The 21,549-nt window shown below is 48.0% G+C and overlaps 1 protein-coding gene across 1 annotated transcript in view; it reads left to right on the top strand.

The window, feature by feature from the left end:
* The window catches only part of PGAP1 (post-GPI attachment to proteins inositol deacylase 1), an 868,977-nt gene that overhangs the window by 437,084 nt on the left and 410,344 nt on the right, over nt 1–21,549 (top strand). The window contains exons 15-16 of the mRNA XM_086955415.1: nt 7,309–7,382; nt 7,467–7,518. Coding sequence (XP_086811541.1) covers nt 7,309–7,382; nt 7,467–7,518 — 126 coding nt within the window. The remainder of the gene's footprint in view (nt 1–7,308; nt 7,383–7,466; nt 7,519–21,549) is intronic.

Below are 21,549 nucleotides of genomic sequence, written 5' to 3'. Positions count from 1 at the left end.
TATTTCTTTTACTGAAGGTGTTGACCACGCTGGAAACTAAGAGGTGCGAACGTGCCTTTTGTTTACTACAGGAAATCAAGGCATGTTTACCAGTAATACAACTATACATCCACAGTGTGTGCCGTCCTCCATTAAAGTTCGGAGAAACTGACATCGTTTCATAGTTAGGCATACACACAAAGCCCTGGACTGAAGTGACCTTATCTCCACGCAGACCTGCTTGCGCATATTAATTGTACGTATGCACCCCGAGCTGTGCTAAGAGCTGTAAAATACAACACCTGTGTGTTTAGGGCTCTGGTCACATTTTACAGACAGTACATGACCCCATCTAGCTGTGGCACATCCATCATTTCACTCGGCAGGAGTTATTTTGTATTCCTGATAAGCTCTCTGCTAAGACAAGATTGTCAGCACAAGGTGTTTGCAGGCTCTTTTATCATCCCTAGTCCGTCATCCTATGCTCTCACATTTCTATTATGGGCACTCGCTAACCCCTTATGTGGTCCTGTTTGCTCTTCCACGTCTTCTGTTGGCACCCCAAATTCTTAAACAAACATAAATGCTCTGGGTTTAGCCTCCAGCATATACACTGCATGTGGGTAGATTTTATAGAGCCTGCAGACTTGGCATTTTGCCCCCAATTTGAAAATGGCAGTCGATGGTTTCCTAAACTCTCCTTATAGGAGAGGAAAACATATTAAACACAGAAACAAGTTTCTGGTGGAACGCTGTCAAGCAAAACTTTTTAGCATGGAAACTAATTGCCATGCACTCACATACGTTTTGATAGCCGATGCCTACACTACACGGAAGAGAAAATTAGCCTCGCTGTAAAGATCTGTATCGCTGCTCACATTTGCAAATGGGTGTTTTTCTGTAAATATGGTATGCATTACCCTCAATCATCGGCTGTGAACCTTCACACAGAGACCGGAACTAAGTTGGCAACATCCCAAATTATTTGATGTACATATCAAGCTACATTTGGAGTAGCTTTGTGTCGCTAGCGCTTACGCAGAAATAAACTGTCGTAAATTAAATAGCCATCAGCTCCATCTTTAGCCGCATAACATTGGTGTTTGCAAACTTGCTCTCTCTGTTCGCTTTACTCTCCCACATGTTTTCTTTTCCGCTTGATTTATTTTTTGGGGGGTTAGGTTCGGTAAAAAAAGAGTTGCGCCAAAATAAGGACAAGCCATGCTCCCCAGTGTATAAAGAAGGGGCCCTATCAGCCATTTTCGCACTTCAAATTTCACATTTCACTACTGTGGCTGTTTTGGAAGGGTCTTCCATTGCTGGCAGCAGGAATACATTTTTTTAAACAAACAACAATTCCAAAATGTGTGTGCAGAAATCATTACAGTAGCTTTTTATTACAGCAGACATCTTTTTTGGGGGAGAGGCGGGGGGAGGGGGTGGGTTGTAACTGTTTACTCTAAAAGGGAAGTTAAAATGAGAGAACTTGTTGGAAGGTTACCTTTGTCACTTTTTATGACAATTAACTATTTCATCTGGTCTCACCTTTTCCAGTGTTTCAAAAATGCCATTTTCAGAAAGCAAAGTAACACCGCGCTGGCTTTGAGAACACATAAAAAAGGAACAAAATACACTATATGTACAATAGTAACGCGCCAAACGGAAAAACAATTTCTACTTTTGACACTAAAAATGTTGCTATCATGAGTGCAGTTCACACATATCTTTAAAAAAAAAACACGTTATTGGTATTTGCATATCATTCAAACATTCGTAGTACATATCTTGATTTCACGCAATTGCTATTGACAAATTAGTCATGCACCCCTTGACGCGTTGGCCTCTGTTCAAACTGTGGCTGTATACACTGTTAATGTCCTAATGCCTCTGTGTATTCCTGCCTTATGAGTGCACTGGTCACCTTATAATGTTTTGATGCCCCCCCTCAACTTCTCAACATTCCCCCGCCCATCCTGCGCTGCTGTCAACTAGGAAACCCCTACACTTCCCGCCATATGCGTGGTCAGGGTCACTCTCTGTAGTTGTCCAATGTGGTGGGTCTCGCCAATCTTCTCTGGACGTCTAGTAATGCATGACTATGCTCCTCCTGTTATTCACACTACTCCCTCCCTAGTTCTTGGTTGTTAGGGCTATCGGGTCGGGACAGGCCCTGTGGGGTGCTGGGAGTGGACTCTTGATCTTTATTTTTCATGTTGTCTACTAGAGCTCCCCATGTTCATACATCTCTTTAGTATGAACCGCAGACAACGCTTCACTGCCACAATCACATATCACTCACTGCCGTACACAAACATCTCTTTAGTTCTTCAGTTAAATTAGCTTCCCAAAGATTTGTTGCTAACAAAATAAATCACCCCCTTCAGCCACACCTCCGAATTCCCATGGACAGACCACCGCTGTGTACATTTCACCTTCAAAACAAACATCACCCAGAGAGTGAGAGAAATATGTAAATGTATACATTGTTTGAATCTATTGATCAGTGTACTGCTGAATATGCCTTGTAATTTGGGATTAATTGCACAATGGTAAATGGTCTGTCATTTGTTTAAATAAAAATATTTAAAAAAAAAAAAAACATCTCCGGAGGACGACAACACCAGCTCCAACGCAAGGATCTCTGACGACCAGCTTACTGAGCCCTCAGCAACCGTGCTCTCACTGCCACAGACGATGACCCTACCACCACCTGCACCCTGCACAACTGGATCACTGTCTGCGCCAACACCATCGCCCCCCTCAAGAAAGCTTCCAACCCTCATGCCAAGAAAACCAGCTGGTTCTCCACCGAACTCAGGGAATCTAGACACACCTGCAGAAAAGCTATGGAGGAACTCCAAAACCCCAGCAGACGTAAACAACTTAAAAACTGCCACCACCGCCCACCACAAACTCATCAAATACTCAAGGAAGAAAGCACTCCAGGACAGAATCCCCATCCACGCACACAACAGCAAGGAACTCTTTGGCATCTTCAAAGAGTTCGCCCAACCCAACAGCGAGACTACCGACACCCTACCCTACCAAGACATCTGCGACAGACTCAGCGCCTCCTTTCACCACAAAATCAAGACTATTTATGACAATTCCCACTGTTCACAGCCCCACGCACCCGACACTGGACAGCTGGACCGCCCTCGGCATCGAAGACACCCTAAAGATTATGAAGACCACCCACTGCGGGCCCCCACAGACCCCCTGCCACACCACATCTACCACAGAGCCTCAGACATCATCGCCCCCGAGCTTCAACGAATCATCAACCACTCCATTGAGACCGCCTCCTTCCCCGACAACTGGAAACACGCTGACATCAATCCCCTCCTGAAAGAACTCTTGGCGGACCACACCAACCTCAAAAACTTCAGACTGATCTCCTTACTCCCGTATACGGCGAAAGTCATGGAAAAGGCCGTCAACTCGCCGCCTTCATAGAAGAAAAAACATCATTGACTCCTCCCAATCAGTCTTCAGGAAGAACCATAGCACTGAAACTGCCCTTCTCGCTGCCACAGATGACATCTGCATCGGCCTTGACAGAGGAGAGACTGTAACCCTCATACTCCTGGACCTCTCCGCGGCCTTCAATACTGTCTCTCATCGCACCATAGCCCTCGACTGGATACGCTCTTTCCGCTCCAACAGAACGCAACGGGTCAGACTCCCTCCTTTCCTCTCAGAACCAAAACTGACCACCTGTGGAGTCCCCCAAGGTTCCTCCAACAGCCCGACCCTGGTCAACATCTTCATGGCCCCGCTCGCATCCATTGTCTGATCACATGGACTCAACATCGTATCGTGTGCAGACGACACCCAACTGATCCTCTCCCTGTCCAACGTACCCAACCACTCCAAACATAACTTTCAAGACAACCAAAACTGTGGTGCCCATCATGGGCCCACAGCCCGACGCCTGGAACGACACCTGGTGGCCCCCGCCCTAGGGAACCCTCCCTCCTCGACTGATCACGCACGCAACCTCAGAATCATCCTGGACTACGAACTCAAAATGGACCGCCAGATCAGCGCCACCACCTCTTCCTGCTACCACTCCCTCCACCTACTCCGAAAGACCTTCAACTGGATTCCCCTTGAACACAGGAAAACCGTCATCCACGCCCTCATCAGCAGCAGACTAGACTAATGTAATGCACTCTACGACTGTATGAACATGAACCTCACACGCAAACTCTAGAACATCCAAAACGCCGCCGCCAGACTAGTCCTCAACTTACTGCGCCACTGCCACATCAGCCAATACCTACGGACACTACACTGGCACCCTGTCGAGAAGAGAATCACCTTCAAGCTTCTCACCCACGCCCACAAAACCCTCCACAACACCAGACCCACCTACATGAACCACCACCTCACGTTCCACTCACCCCAATCCCTCCCCTCCGCTCAGCTCTTCCTTGCGACAGTACCACACATCAAGAAGAACGGATCAGGAGGACTCTCCTTCTCCCTCCTTGCTGCCAAGGAATTGAGCTCTCGCACTCAACACCTCTGACAGACACCATCACCCCCCCAGTTCTTAAAGGACCTCTAAACCTGGCTCGTTGATGGAGCTCCGTGATCTTCCAGCAGCTGCGCACCCTCATCCCCCCTCAGCACCTTGAGACCCCTTCGGGTGAGTAGCTGCGCTTTATAAACCCTGATTGATTCAACGTATCAACAACTGGAGAGCAAAGAAAGTGCAAACTACCAGGAGACGAACACTAAAGGACCAAAAAATGCAAATGCGACAGCATACTCCGATTTGAAAGTTAGCGTACACTGGTATTGAGTGAACCGCCTCCCCCAGAAGTAAAGAGGCTTCAGAGGGCAACTGATTGTCACGTTTAACCCCCTGGACGCGCGTGGAAATCCTCCGCGATGCAGGTAAATTCCACGCATGCGCGATTCGGACGGCCTCGGCTGTCCGACGCATGGAAAGGGTTAAATAGTTCTGCATTTCTTACTCATCCACCATCAACAGTTTGATTTAATAAGCCACAGAACATGCCACCGGAGTCCATGCGTTTCAAGGCCGGTGTGAGCTCTTGAAAGAATGCGTAATGCCTATGTGCACACTCTCATTTAAAAACTACACTGTTGGCATGCAGTATACAGCTCACAAGGCAAGGTGTAATACTAGGTATGGATGTTCATGTCCAACACTACAGAGACTTCGTACACACTGCAATTGTAATATATTGACTTTGTATTGCATGTTAGTGTATTGCACTAGTACTTATTATTAATAACTTAGTTGAAACCTAATGCATTTACTGATGCTCGTGTTACTTGCAGTTGATATTCACCAATCTTTCATTATTCTAATGTTGCTAAATAGGGTTGCTTATGATAATTTTAAATACTTCTTAGTACAAGCAACCCCAACCCTATGTTATGTTTCAAATCCTGAGTTTGTTTTTCCCGAGATCAGATACTTTTACCATATGATGGCTACCTTTGAAAAGAGCCTTCCACTGCATGGCAACACATCATGCTATTATGCAGCAGATGATGAATTACATGGAAGATTCGACAAATCCATAATTATGTGAAAAACATTTTGGCGGCACAATCGCATCATTCCAGTGCTACTGACTATAATGTTGCTTTCTGTGGCAATCTGGGCCACCAAAGGGAGTTCACGTGACAACTATCTTGACTCTTAGTGGCACTGTCACCAGAGTGCGGGGGAGGGGGGGTTTCAGTGTTACTAAGTTCAAGTTTTAAAACTACCACTTTTAATAATTTCTTCTCAGTGTAAAAAATTGACATTTTTGTGAAAGCTTCTACATGTTAAGGAATTATGAAGAGACTATGTCATATTGTATGCGATGTTTGTTGTGTGATTTACTTGGCAAACAATTCCAGGGATCTGCTCATGAACAGCCTCTAACAGTCAGGCCGGGCCCTTGACTCAGCTCTTGTTCAGTTCTTCCTGTTAATTTGTTGGCTCGCCCACCTCTGGGCGTAGCTATCATTCATGCAGCCTGTGCGGTGCGCCAGCCTGAGGCCAAAGCACTTCAACAGCTGATTGCGGGACAGACTGGTAGAAAGGCGTAGCCTATGAACGGAGGGATTTCATTTTACTGTAACTCGTTTCTGTAAAGTTTTTATTATTTAATCGATTCCAGTTAATGGAGAACGAAGAATACAATAAGAAGCACCTAAAATGACACTACATGTGCACTAATCCCAAAATCTTCTACTGCCGCACTGTAACCTGCCAAACAAATGCCCCATGCTGGATTTATAGCCGTTCTTAACAAACAGTGATTTTCCAGTCTGTATGTATGCTATTTCAGTAACGCAACCCTAGGCGAAAAGCAGCAGATCACTGTACAAGGTCGAAGACAAAATCTATGTCTGGACACCTGCGCCAACTCTCATTTACATATTGAGTAATGTTTCACGCAATACAACGAAGTGAAGTAGCTGCGCTTCAATGTGTGAACAGACAGCAGCAGATTTTCAAAGCTATTGTGCTTTGGAAATTGGATTGAAAGCTATGACATACAAGTTACAAAGTGAACCCTCACATTATCTCTCTGTTCACTCCCTATTCAACCTATTCCTCTCTCAGTTGCCTTTACTCTATCTGTTCCCTCCTCTCACCTGCCCTCCCAGTGTGATCTGGGAAAACATGAATCTCTCTCAGGGAGATTTCACAGTGTTTTATTTATTTCATGGAAAAATTAAATGGAAGCAAGCATTGCAAATGATAATGGTTGTCAGATTTCGTTTTTTGTCGAAAAAATCCCAGCAGTAGCATAAGTAATAAAAGTAAATCCCCGAAGCAGGGAAAGGGTGCAGTAACACAGTTGGTTACTATGTGTCCGTGTGGAGTTGTGAAGGCACCTCTATTAGCCACATAAATTACTGCACCCTTAATGCAATTATAAAAAAAATTGCAGCTGAGCGTACGTTTCCATTTGTTTTTATTGGAAGTGGGATTTTTGTTAGCTTGCGTTTGCTAGCAATAATCTCACTTCTAATAAAATCAAATGGAAATGTATGCACAGTTCCAATCTTTCTTATTATAATATAAGGGTGCAGTACCTCATGTGGCTAATAGAGATCCCTGTACAACTCCACAGGGACACCCTTTCCTTGATTCGTGGTTTTCATTTTAATACTTATGCTACTGCTGGGATTTTTTTTGACAAAACATAAAGACTAACAAACATCATTTGCAACACAATAGATCAAACTTTCAGTAATGCAAGGCCTATTGCATTGCAAATGCTTGTTTCTTATGCTGCCATCTAGTAGGTTGTCATTCTAAATAACTTTGTGTATTTTATTTTCCAGGGTTCGCTTCGAGTCAGATCAGATTGGAGTCTAGTGGGCTGTTTTACATTGTACACCTGCAGGACTTTGGTGAGGTAATACTGACTAAAGTGCTTCTGTGCTAAGCAGAGATCCTTGAAATCACTTAAATAAGTAACTGTATTTCCTCTTCTATGTAGATATATCAAGCTTTTAATATCTACATTGAACGCCACTGCCAGTTTGACAAAGGTACGTTTGTGTTTTAAATGAACTTTGTAGTTTTGAAACATTCAGTTGTGATTGTGTGTAAAATTCTATCTTACAGAGACCCACAGAGGTTTATCTCTCCCCCCTTAATATTTCCATGAGAGGTTCATGCCTCTACTTGCTTGATTATAGTGTACTACAGTCTTCCGAAATGTAGAACAAGCTCACTATGCTGTTGTAAGCTCTAGCCATACCCAGAGTGTTGTGGCTGAATAAATACCCCTCCCATAACCTCACCCAGGTACTCAATCTCCTTTGTGTATTTGCTCTGTTTATTTGGGCTGTTGGCTGTCTTGATTTTCTCCAGATTTTCTGCCCAGCCCTCTGGCATTGTCAGACATACTTTTCAAATTGCTAGTAACTTTTCTTACTGGAATAAAAGAGTTTTCTTTTGTAGTATGATTTCCAGTAACTACATTTGTGTGTACGTTACCCCGCAACTCCAGTATTTAGGTTGGTTGGTTGATTGCTTTATTTCGATATGCATATATCATAAAAGCAGTACAAAGAATAAAAGCAGCATGTCGAAAAAATGTGACTGTACATTGAGAATAAAAGGAATAAAAACACATTTGATGAGCATAAATTAACTAAGACAGAATTAAATTGATATGGACAGTCTTTTAAGTCGAATCAACCAAGCCCATTTTAAAAACTTGGAAACGGCACAAACAATGGGAGGGGCTGTATTGGTTAAAAGGATCCGGAGGGCGACCGAATGCTGGCGAGTGCCCAATTCTCTGCAAATTGGTTTAAGCCATCGTGATCTGGGGAGCCCATAGTCCGGACATTCAAAAAGAAAGTGTGGCACCGTCTCTGGTTTGTCAGGACAAAGAGCACAATGGCGTGATGCGGGCTGGGATTTGTTCCACCTGGAGCAAAGGTCGGCAAGGGGTAGGGTTCCTAACCGGAATTTAATGTACAAAGACCGGTCCATGGCGATGGTAATTAAGTCCATGTAGGGCTCGAAGGCAACGACATCTTTTATAAGCAAGAAGGCTGCGGTGGCTTTGCAGTGCTGCTGGTTGCTGATGCGCTTCGCGAAGACCCATTCCCAGTAAAGTTTTTTTAGGGACTCCTTTGGGGGAGCTGAGTGACTAAGCCAACAGGAGTCCAGACCTAGATCCCCTAAAAGTTGTTTAATTTCCCGAAGCCATTTGATCTTGTGCCAACCGTCGGAGCGCATCACCTCTGCTAGTCTGTCAGCGTAGGATTTTAGCTCCGGAACCCTCCACAGGCGAGCCCAAAGCAAGAGAGGTCGGAGGCGGGCCTGGTCCCCAATTGCTTTACAGCCTACATCCAATAGGAATGGGAGTGTCGGGCTACTCTTCGGGATGGCAAGGAGGTCTTTAATGAATTTGTTCTCGGCCTTGCTCAGTGAATCCACTTTACCTAGGCCCCACAGTTCAGCTCCGTAAAGTGACGCAGATACAGCTCGGGCTTTATAAATGTCTATTAGAGGGGCAACACACTGTTTGGTTGAATTATTGTACTCCTTAAGAAGAGCCCCCCCCACCCTTTTGTGACCGATTGTCATTTTGTTGATGTGGGCGGTCCAGCTCATCGCATCACTTAAACGGATTCCCAGGTAATCGAATTCTGCCACTCTTTCAAGGGGGGTGGAGTTCAAGATAGGGGGACAGCCAAGTTTACGAGGTGGGTGCATGACTAAATACTTGGTTTTGTCCACATTGATGACTAGTCCTCTGATAGTGCAGAAGTCCTGGAAGCGGTTCAGGAGTTTCTGGAGACCTTGGGGGGTTTTCGAAATGAGGAGGGTGTCATCGGCGAACAGCAAAGTTGGGATTTTTATGCCTCCCAAGGTGGGAGCATCTGCTGGTTCGCCGAGCAGGTGCTCTACCACCCCATTAATGTAGAGGGAGAATAGGGTGGGAGCCAGGACGCAACCCTGCCGCACTCCCCTCTCGACCCTGATCTTATCGGTCTTTTCCCCATTCAAGCCCCATCTAACCTGGGCATAGGTGTTGTTATGCAGTTTGATGAGGAGGTTTAGGATGTACGGAGGCATCCCTAGGCCATGCAACACCCTCCAGAGTTCCTTCCTAGGAACCAGGTCAAAGGCAGTCTTCAGGTCGATAAAGGCCAGGTAGAGACTGCCTTTGCCTAGCTCCACCACCTTCCAGTACAATAACAGGAGCCTGAACACTTGTTCGATAGTTCCGGTACCTGAACGGAACCCGGCTTGCATATCAGACAGAATGTGATTGTCGTCCACCCATTGTAAAATCCTCCCCAAAATGGCTTTCCCCACCAGTTTCTGACTCGAGTCTATTAGGCTTATGGGCCTATAGTTCCCAGGTAAGTCCCGACAGCCCTTTTTGAAAATAGGGACTACCTCTGCTCCTTTCCAAGAGTCTGGCACAGATCCTCCCTCGATGATTGCGTTAAGGAGGGCCGAGATCAATACCCCCCATTCTTCAGGGTAGGCTCGGAGGATGTCTCCTGGGAGACCGTCCGGGCCAGCTGCTTTTAATGGCACCAAAGTTTTGATCTGCTTTGTGACATCCAGAGCGGAAAACAAATCCAAGTCTCGGTCTAAGGTGTAAGGAGGGAGGATGAAGGGATCATTGAGTGGGCCTTCAATGGCGGAATTGAGTTTTTGAAAGTGGGAAAACCATGTCTGAGCGTTGATGCTACAGGTCCTCAGTGTCATCGGGACGGTTCCTGTTTCCCACCAAATCCCAGAAGCCTTTGGCGTCTTTCCCACGACTGGCAGCCAAGAGGTCCTGCCAGTAATTATCCTCCTACTCCTTCTTGGCATTTTTTTGGCAGAGTGAATAGTGCCTCCTGGCCACCCTAGTCCTGGAGGGTATTTTAGACTTAACCGCTTCAATAAGAAGCGACTTCGCCTCCCTACACTTCTGGTTAAACCAGCCCTGTCTAGCCCGTGTACGGGGTTTCCTCCTGTTAGTACTAGCTGGGACTACAAAAAGGTCACTGATGGCCTGGGTTATGGTGCAGAACCTAATGGTCACCTCCAACAACCCATCCTCACAGGGGTCAAGGTTATCTAGAGCTGAGGTAAGAAGCTGCCTGATGACAGAGGTTTTCTCCTCTGAGAGCGACAGCTTCGCCCACTTTAACCGACGTCCACAGGTGGAAACTGTTGTCAAGTCCGGGGCGGGATTACGAGTGGTTCTGGTCGCAGTACTAGATAGCCACCTATTGGACATGGTGAGCGAGAGGAGATTGTGATCACTCTCTACAGATGGTATGATCACCATGTCCTTTACCATGCTCCACAAGTTTACGTCAAGAAGAAAATAATCAATTCTTGACGTGTGTCCAGGCCTGTTGTAAGTATGGGCCCCTGCTTTATCAGAACCAGTCCTGCCATTAGCAGCCCTCAGGCCAAACTCCATAGTTATGGAGTTAATCTGAAGGGCCACTTCTGTCCACTTTTTGATAGGGCTGAGTTCTAAGAACGGTATCCCCCACCGGATGTCATGTTCCTCTTGATCTTGTAAAATTTCGGAGTCCAGGGGCTCAAAGGTGCAATTAAAATCGCCCGCCACCAGAGTGCAATACTTGTAAGGTGACGAACGGAGCAGGGCTTCTAGGCAAGTTATGACTGGGGATTCTCTACCCCCCTTCGTACCTCGGGCATAAATGTTAAAGATTTTTAAGATGACTCGACCCTGAGGGTTTTTCAGGGAGATGTTGAGGAGGTCCGGGCATTTAGTATCCCACTCCACCACCCTGCAGTTAAGTTCAGAGGCCACCCAGATGAGGAGGCCGCCAGAAGGGCGACCCCTACCAGTTCCTGCGTGGATAGCTGGTAAATAGTGGGTGGAGTATCCTGCCTTGTGTAGGGGCTCCTTACTCCAGGTTTCCTGGAACAGGCATATGGAGTATTGCTCCACAAGCGAATTCCAGTCGGGCAATGCCAGCTTTCTCTCGAGGCCTGCTACATTCCAGCTGAAAACCCTAAGGGATGGGTCCGTCACAGCCGCAATGCTACAGGTCTCGACAGGAGCAAAGTGAGTCCACAACACCCTCAGTTGGAAAGCCGACTGGGGGGTCAAGTGGTGCCCTCGCCTCCCCTGATCCCCTTGCAGTCTCAACAATGACCTGGTCTTGAGATGTGGTCGGAGGGCTATGAATTTTAGCAGAAGGGGAGGACTCGACGTCGGGACTCCAAGCCACCAAAGCCTCCTCAGGAGCGTCACGGAGTCAACAGCCCCAGAAACCCCCGTTCGGTAGTGGTGGAACTGGATGGGACTGCGCTAGGGTAATTCCTGGGAAAAATTGACCAGATCGGTTGCTACTTCTCAGATGAATCCGATACCAATGCTAGATCAAGTGAACATCTTCATGCTGATGTAATTTATGATTCATCCTGAGAAATGTTTTTCTCAGTATTTCATATTTCAGTATTTCAGTAATCAATATATATTTTCAAAGAATGCAAAGCACCTGATGTGTTGCTGAAATAAATGCTCATGTTCATTAAGGAAAGTGCACAAAAGTAAACTTCAGTTATTTAGAGGGACTTGTCAAAACAGCACTAATTAACAATTGACAATGCTGTTCTTTATGTGGCTAATGAGTGGAAGACAAGGTTTATTATTATGATCGACTGATTCTTAAAATGCAGCAGGTTCTCTACAATGATTGTTTGTAACTGTTTAATTAATTTCCAGGTTTTTAAAATGCTTGGTTGCCATTTTTGTAAGGGTGAAAATGTAAATACAAGAGCTGAACTCTTCCACATTCGCCATCTGCTGCAAAAAGTGTTGTTAAAGAAATTGTGTAGTAGTTCTTCTAAAAATGACATCAGTTAAAGGTTTACTGTGCTGGGATCTCCCTCTTCCAAGCTTTCAGGAAAAACAATTTATCTGAAAGAGACACGTCAGTAATAGATTCCTTGCCTTAGAATTACCCCCAGGTATCAGACTGGTTTTGGAAAGTTTTCGTCAGCAGTACCCCTGCGTGTCGGAATGTGGCGTTGTGCGGCTCTGCGTCTGTTGTAGGCGTTGTGATCGCTGGGATGACGTCGATGCAGCTACTTAGACGACGCCCTGGCGTGCTGACGTCAGTTTTTTCTTTTTCCACACAACCAAACGCAGATCCGGAGAGAGCGATACCCCAAGTAACTTTTTGACTGAGTTTTTTGGGACCTTTGTGTCTGTCTTTTTTGAGTCTTTGACTCCTGGTGTTGTAGGGATGCCCGGTTTCAAGTCTTGCGAGGTTTGTTCCCGCATGATGTCGTTGACAGACCCGCACTGCGAGTGTCTCTACTGCCTGGGGCGTGACCACGACTCCAAGTCGTGGCCCGACGCCGGGCCAAGGCGCCGAAAACTTTGCTCCCGAAAGCTGCTTGAGACCCGTGAGTCAGCTCCGCGCCGTTCAAGATCCCGGTACCGAGGGAGGTCGCGGAATTCGTCACACTCTGGGGCAGGTAAAACAATGCACAAGAAGTCGAAGGAACGCCGTCGCACTTCACCTTCCCCTAGCATGTCGCGCGACACGACTGAGTGTGCTGGTGGTGCCACACCTGCGGCTCCGGCTGAGCCTACGCAGTTGCTGACGGCCTACCTGCCTTTCCCGGGTCCATTGGCGACTCCGGTCCAGCTGCAGAAATTTCTGTCAGCCATGTCTGCCTCTTTGAACCGTCGGGCCCCGTCGGTGCGCCTTTGAGCCCCACGGGTCCGACTGGGGGTCCTCGCCCTTCTTCGATGATGACTCCGGCCCCGACGTCGGCGGCTCCGGCCTCGGCGCCGCAAGACCCCCATGGATCCATGTATAGATCCCAGCCGATGTCGGTTGACCTCGTACGACCTCCACTGACATCGGCGTTTACGGCACTGCCGCCGGCTGGCTCCCCTGCCGATTTAGTCCCCGGCTTCCACCCCGACATGGAGACAGTGCCTAACCTGTGTCGTCAATGCCGATTCTGACGCCGATGGGGAATTTTTATCCATTTCTCCATACTCCTCCTTCTCTCCCACCTGCCCAGAAGGTTACGGAGGATGGGGAGGACTGGGAAGGGTCTGAAGACCCTCTCGCAGCCCAATGTGAGTTAGACCCGGACTGGACAGTGGTTTTGGAGGACGCTGGTGATCTGGATTTTTCTAAAGAACCTGGCGCACTGTCTCCTTCTACCGTGGCTACAGAGGCGGGTGGTACTTATTCAGTGGTGTTGCATAGGGCAGCGGAGGCTCTACACCTCGAGCTACCTACAGTGGCTGTCAGGACTAACCTATTGACAGAAGTGCTTTGATCGGCTGCCTCTGCGGAGCCGCTGCTGTCCTTTAATGATGCACTTTTAGATGTTCTTTCGGGCACCTGGTCCAGGCCCAACACAGGGGCTACTGTGGATAGGAACGTGGCCCGACGCCATCGCCCGGCAGCGGGAGAACCCACTTTCCTCTCCCAACACCCTACCCCTGAGAGCTTGGTTGTCCAAGCCACTGCTTCTCTGAGCGCATTCCCTTCCTCTCCTCCGGACAGGGAATCCGAAAAACTGGAGCAGTTTGGGAAGAAGATTTTCTCTTCCGCCAGTTCAGGGTTTCGGTCTGTGAACACCGCATACCTCTTGGGTTGTTATTCCCACACTGGCGAGGAGGCCCAGATGGTGCTCTCCCAAGTTATTGCTTAGGGGAGAGATGCAGCCAAGTTCACAATTCGTTGTGGCCTTGACACAGCCGACTCGCTTGGCAGGGCAATTTCCACGACAGTGGCGCTACACCTTCACGCCTGGCTGTGGACGACTGGCTTTTCAGTGGATGTCCAGAGCACTCTGATGGACATGCCTTTTGATGGCCTTTTTGGCGACAAGGCAGATAGTGCATTGGAGTGTTTTAAGGACTCGTGGGCTACGGCCAAGTCCTTGGGCCTTTCGGTCACGCTCCTCTGCTCCGGCTTCTGCTTTTCGCTCCTTTTGCGGCTAAGGAAGGGGCGCCTAAACACGTTAGTTTCAGAGCCACAAGCCTGTGCAGCAACAGTCTCAGCGCAGCCGCGGACGCGGGACCCGGCGAGGTGGTCCGGTGTTTCAGGCCCATCAAACGGAAGTGGGCAGCAGGATTCGCCATCAGCTCCCCCACTGGCGCTCCATAACTTCGGACAGGTGGGTTTTACAGAGCAACTGAAGGGGCTGCTCCCTCCCCTTCGAGACTACCCATCCAGCCATGCCACCTCAGTATTACCGCATGTCGGGGATCACTTGGCACTTCTCCAGCAGGATGTTGCATCCCTCTTGGCCAAGGGGGGCATAGAGTGCTTTCCAACATCAGAAGTAGGTCGTGGTTGTTACTCTCACTACTTCCTGGTTCCAAAGAAGGACAAGGCCCTGCGTCCTATCTTAGACCTTCGGAACGTCAATTGCATCCTCCGGAAGCGGAAGTTCAAGATGCTAACACTTGCTCAGGTCTTGTCTGCCCTAGACCCGCAAGACTGGATAGTAGAGTTAGACTTGCAGGACGCTTACTTTCATATCCCTGTCCTGCCGGCCCACCAGCGTTACCTGCTGTTCACGGTAGGTCACGAGCACTTTCAGTTCACTGTGCTTCCTTCCTTACCAGCGCCCCTCGGGTGTTCACGAAAGTGATGGCGGTGAAAGCAGCTCATCTGAGCAGATCAGGGGTTTCAGTCTTACCCTATCTCGATGACTGGCTGTTAAAGGCGGGCTCGCCCGACATAGTCGTCTACCATCTCCAGACTACGGCCAACCTCCTGCATTTGTTGAGGTTTTCCATCGATGTGCCGAAGTCACACCTGATCCCCTCTCAGAAGCTCCTCTTCATTGGAGCGGGTCTGGACACGTCACAGTTTTGGGTTTATCCTCTCGAGCAGCGAGTCCGGGACATTCGGGCTATGATTCTGTTTTATCAGCCCTTGTCCTGCGTTTCGGTCAGGATGATCTTGATACTGCTGGGCCTCATGGCCTCCTCTATCCTGCTGATTAATCATGCCAAATGGCATATGCGGGCTCTGCAGTGGGACTTAAAGTACCAGCGGACGCTGCATCAGGGGAACCTGTCCGACTACGTCCAGATCTCAGAGGGCACTGCACGACAATTGCAGTGGTGGCTCACGAACCAGGATTGGGTCAGCGGCATATCCCTCTCCCTTCCCCAACCGGAGCACACAGTGGTGACAGATGCATCCCTCCTGGGATGGGGCGGCATCAAGGGAGAAGCGGCGATCAGAGGCCTCTGGCCTCCGGCGGAGTCCAGTCTCCTTATCAACCTTCTGGAGCTCAAAGCAATCCTACTTGCACTGAAGGCATTCCTTTCCTGTGTCAAGGGGAGAGTAGGGCAGGTGTTCACAAACAACACCACCGCCATGTGGTATTGCAACTAGCAAGGCGGGGTGGGGTTGTGGACCCTTTGTCAGGAGGCTCTGCGCCTCTAGACGTGGCTGGAACACCAGGGCATTTTCCTGGTGGTTCAACACTTGGCGTGTACTTTGAACACCAGGGCGGACGAACTCGGCCGCAGGTGCATGATGGATCACGAATGGCATCTTCACTGGGAGTGGCGCAAGATCTCTTTCAACAGTGGGGAGAGCCTTTGTTAGATCTATTTACCAACGAAGAGAACACGCAATGTCAGCAGTTCTGCACGTTGGAATTTCCAAGGCAGCACTCGCTCAGCAACACTTTTCGTCGCGAGTGGAGTTGCGGTCTGTTGTACGCCTTTCTGCCTATACCACTTCTACCAAGAGTGCTGAAGATGATCAGGCGCGACCGGGCCCTAGTCATTCTTGTGCCTCCGGACTGGGTTCGAAGGGTTTGGTATCCCGAGCTACTCAGTATGAGCGACCCCCGATCCGACTGCCTCTTCGGGAGGATCTTCTGTTGCAGCAGCAGGGAACGGTTCTTCACCAGAACCTGTCCAGCCTCCACCTCCTTGTGTGGAGATTGAGCAGCGACAGTTGATTCCATTTGACTTGCCTCCTAAAGTCTGTGATGTCATTCTGGCAGCCAAGCGACCATCGACTAAATCGGTATACACCTTCAGGTGGAACAAATTTGTGGCATGGTGCACAGCAAAGGATGTTGATCCCCTTTCTACCCCTCTCTCAGAAGTCCTTTTGTTCCTTATTTCTTTAGCCCGGCAGGGCTCTGCTCTGGACACTATTAAGGGCTACCTTTCTGCAATTTCAGGCTTTCTCAGGCTCCCTGATCAGCCCTCTCTTTTCAAGTCCCCAGTTGTAAATAGATTTCTCAAAGGCATTACTCGCCTCTTCCCTCCTATTCCGTTTGTGATGCCGCAGTGGGACTTAAATCTGGTTCTTACTTATTTAATGTGTGCTCCTTTTGAGCCACTTCACTACTGTCCTCTTCGTTTACTGACTGTAAAGACTGCTTTCCTGGTTGCCATCACCTCCGCTAGGCGTGTGAGTGAGCTCAAGGCTCTCTCCTGTAAACCTCCTTTTCTGTCTGTTCATCTAGACAAGGTTGTGCTCTGCGCTCGTCCTTCCTTATTGCCAAAGCTTGTTACTACCTTCCACATTGTGCAAACTATCACCCTGCCCACTTTCTTTCCACCTCTGCACCCTTCCAGAGAGGAAGAGAGGCTCCACCGTCTGGACTCAAAACGTGCGCTCTCATTTTACCTGAATCGCACACAACAGTTCCAGGTGGATGACCAGCAATTTTGTTGGCTACGTAGGTGCCAAAAAAGTCCAGGCTGTACACAAGAGGACTATCTCCAGCTGAGTTGTCTTGTGTATAAAAGCCTGTTATTCTCTGGCTAAAAAGGAACCTCTGCTGGGGCTGCGCGCCCATTCTACCAGGGCGACAGCAGCTACTACTGCATTGGGACGTGCTGTCCCCCTGCAAGACATCTGTCAGGCAGCCATGTGGGCCTTGCTGCACACTTTGACTAAGCATTATTGCCTTGACAGCCAAGTCCGGAGAGACGGCTTCTTTGACCGTTCTGTTCTCTGTGACTTTCTGGTGTGATCTTGGTTCGTAGACCCTCCACTGGGTTTGGTATTGCTCGGTTATCTATTCTAAGGTAAGGAATCTGTCACTAACGTGTTTCTTTCAGATGCACCAGTTACTTACCTTTGGTTACGATATATCTGTAAGAGACATTAGTTAGTGATAGATTCCTTACCGCCCCACCCATCCTCCCTGATTCGGCGAACTAATTACTAGGGTTAAGGCCATCCCTTTCAGGGCCCTAGTTCCAATGCACCAGTGGTCAGTATCTTGCATGGCTCGGCGTTCCTGGCGCGGAAAGTAACAAAAAAGAGGAAGAGAATCTAAGGGATGGGGGCCAGGACCGAGGATGGGGAAGCAAGAAGGGCAGATTAAGGAAAGAGTATCTCTGTACCTTTGCAAGAGGGTGGTAGTGGTCAGGGATTCGAAGGGGTGACAAAGGGGACGATGGATGTATTGGGGGATTAAGGGGTACCCAAATCCAATTGACTGGAGCCCCAGGGGGAAGGAAGAGGGTACAGGCCGCCCCCCACTCAAACCGTAATCAACAACAAATGGCCTGTCCCTCCTATCTAAACACATGAGATTGGGTCCGTCTTAAGATGGCCGCCGCGGTAGGCAAACTAGTGTCATGTGACTCGGGACATCCTGCACGCAACCCCGCGGCTTTTTGATAACTAACTGTGGAAGCCCGGGCTGAGTGCGGCTGAGATCTAGAGGTGCCGGCGATCCGGCGTGGGTAAGAGGCTCTACCCCAAACGGTGAGAGTACTAAGTTAGCTTCTCCACCGGGATTACTTTAAAGATAATCAGCCGGTTACGAGCGGGTTTGACGGATGGGCGCTGTGCTAAATACGGGTGGTCATTTAATCCCTTGCTTTTATGACTGAGTTGTATTGACATCGCAGACAGGGTACCTAGCCGAATTAGAGGTGTGGCTGTATACTGATTGAACTTGGTTTGTTTTTTATGTACAGAATACCTGACGATTGCGGGTTTTCAGAGGGACACGTGATCCTCCAGGACACGGATGTACACATTGAGAGAGGTAGCAGGTACGCGTGAGAGACGCTAACCCCAGTTGATTATGCTACAGTTGTTTTGAGTGCCACAGCTGTGTACTATACCTTGACCAAGTTACCAGGTATGTGAGGGTCTTGAACCCCTGGCTCATTTTTATTTGCGCTTTGTTTCTCTTACCATCACAGGTGTGGTTTACAAAAAGAGTGGAAATTGAAGTAGATAACCCCTGTTTGCCCTGAAGAAGTTGCGGAAAATACGAGCAACGAAACATGTTGGCGACTATGACTCACACGAGAGTGTTCTTGGTGTGAGTCGTTTTTAATTTGGAGGATTCACAGCCCAGAATAAATCCAGAGTGGCCAGTGAATTCTTCAATTTTAATTATGTGAGTTCCACGTTTTCATTTCTCACGAGGGGTGTGGTGTATGTGCACATTAAAATAGCAAGGGTTCACGTTGACTTGCTATGGTCTGAACAATCAGCAGATTGCGGGCTGATGTTGAGAAAAAGCACTGGTTTATGTTGTCAGTCTTTTTCTTATGTTTGTCTTTCCTTTCCACTTTTATAAGAGTGAGTTACCGATGATGATAAATGGGTATACTGGCAATTGCTAGCCAGAAAACCCCATTGGCGGTTCTTCCGTGATTGGCTCACTCTTTCTCCCACATTTTTTCCATCAAACTTTTGGTGGGTGATGGTATTGTGATAATTTTATTAGTATCTTGTGTGTACCTTATTAGCTTCTGACACATGCGTAGGTGTGAATAGCCTGAAAATATTGGGCTTGTGGTAGTAAAAATTGTATACCGCTTTATCCCTTGAAAAAAGAATAGAATAAGATTGTCAGGAGGTACAGGCCATTTGTTGTTGATTACGGATTAAGGGGTACCCCTCCCAAAAAAGAGAGGAGAAATGGAAGCAGTTCAGATTAAGGAGAGGGTGATGCGAGGATGGGTCTTAGAAGCTATGTTTACTGCCAAAAATGGGGTCCGCCTGCTGAATTTTGGATGCAGGTCGACTTTGGTTTAATCCTGGTGGGGACCACAAGATTACAAGAAAAGTGTGATCAACATAGCATCACTACCTGTACATAGGGGAGATTAAACCCCATCGACAGTCCTGAGTAGTAAGAGCCATCAGAGGCACACCTGTACTTCCACCCACCTAATTTAGATGGCCAACATTAGAGATCAGTATTTACTGCCTTTCAGTGTCAGTAAAACCACAGACTCCTGTGGCAAGGTATTTTCTTTTTGGAAATGAAAATGGAGACAGTTTTATGCAGGGCCCCATTATGTTGATATAGCCCTGCACCAAACTGCAAAAAAGCATTGACAGGAACTGTCATGACAGTGGCTCCCGCCTAAGCTTTAGAAATGACCATCAGCTTGGCAAGCGGCACTTCCGTCAGGGTGATGGAGTCACATCACTCTGTCGCCCTGAAGGAGACATGGACCTCCTACTTTTTTTTTTTTAACTTATTGTGTTTTATGCCTATTGTGTATTATGCCAACAAGATAGGTAGCTTACATTTCTGACAGTATCCAACATGTAATCTTACTGATATGATCATGCAATGACAGGAAACTGAAAGCATATTACATTACATCACAAGGCGTAAACACTTCTTTGCTACATTAGAGTCATTAGAAAGCATTCATTCCTCCAAGTGGGCATCTCATACTACTTCATACAATAACAGTCGTTGGGCGCCTCAATTCATTGGCGCTATACTCTCATTTGCGCAACATCAGATCCAGAACACATGTCTTGTATTGCACAGTAGCGAATATAACTCCTCACACTGAGTCCCCTCGATCTTTATACTCTATTTTGGGGAAGTGCATGGAAGGGCCAGTCCCTGTGGTGCATCCATCGCAGGCTCCCGTGGGTGCGCTATTAGGTAACATGTTAGTGGTGCCCAAATATCCCTGGGCCTGGACGAACTGGGCAACAATTCGGCATAGTTGGTGAGTTGTTCCTGACAATAAATCATGTCATCAAGCCAGGTCTTAAACTTGGACGCCCTTCCACCTGCCCCACCGACAGGCCACCCGCCTCTTGGCCATAAGGAGTGCAAGGGCTACATACTTGCAATGCGTCACCTGCACACATTTAACATACCCCAGTAAAGCCATCAAAGGTGTCGGTTCAATATGTGTGTTAGTCATCAAATTCAAGGCCTAAAAAGACTTGCCCCCAAAAGTCATTCACCCCCGGGCAGTCCCAGGCCAAGTGCAGAAAATCAGCATTTGGAGCATGACACTTGTCATACCTGTCCGAGTCTTGCAGCTGATATTTGTGCATCCTAACCGGTTTACAATACAACCTATGCAGGTATTTATAATGAATTATTCGCAACCTGCTGCTAGCCAAAACTTGCTCAGTTTGCGCGGAACAATATTCCCAGTGCTCATCGGTCAGTGTAAAGCCTAGTTCCTCGCCCCAGCGTGTGCGGGACGGCGTAGTCAGTACTTCCCTCTGTATGTGAACTGTGCAGTATATCGATGAGACCAGGCGTTTAACGGACGTATTTTGGAGGGTTAAGTGCAGTGGGACAAATGTTGGGGGTTCAGCGGGGAATTCCGGAGTTAGAGATCGGACTCCCTGTCTAAGCCTTATGTACAAGAAGGCGTCAAGCGGGGTCTGTCGCTTGTCCTGAAATACACTCCCTGAGTCCCAAAACTGTCCATCTTGGTACAGGTCACCCCAGGTACTAATTCCAACTCGGTCTCTAAAGTTATGAAATACCGTTTCCTGAAGAAGGGGCATGTCCGGGTGAAACACAAGTGGCAAAAGCGGGCAGTAGGCCATGGGGGTATTCAGCAGTTGTCCAATGCGCCGCCAAGCCGTGGTTGTGGCATTAACAGTAGTCTGCGTCCTCTCACGGGTGCCCGGAACTGCATAAAGTGCACCTTCGATCGGCAGCGGGTGTGCAAGCCAATGTCCAGCTGCTACCTGTGGCATTTATTTCGGTTGATTCACCCAAAAGTACAGATATCATTAGCAATTGGAGTAGTATTACCATCTTAATTAGAGACACCCGACCAGCCATTTAGAGCGGTAATGTAATCCAGC

Source organism: Lissotriton vulgaris, chromosome 2_1 (assembly GCF_964263255.1).
Source record: "Lissotriton vulgaris chromosome 2_1, aLisVul1.2, whole genome shotgun sequence".
Classification (NCBI taxonomy): Eukaryota; Metazoa; Chordata; class Amphibia; order Caudata; family Salamandridae; genus Lissotriton; species Lissotriton vulgaris.
The sequence above is the reverse complement of the archived record's forward strand: the minus strand, read 5'-3'. Positions and strand labels throughout refer to the sequence as shown.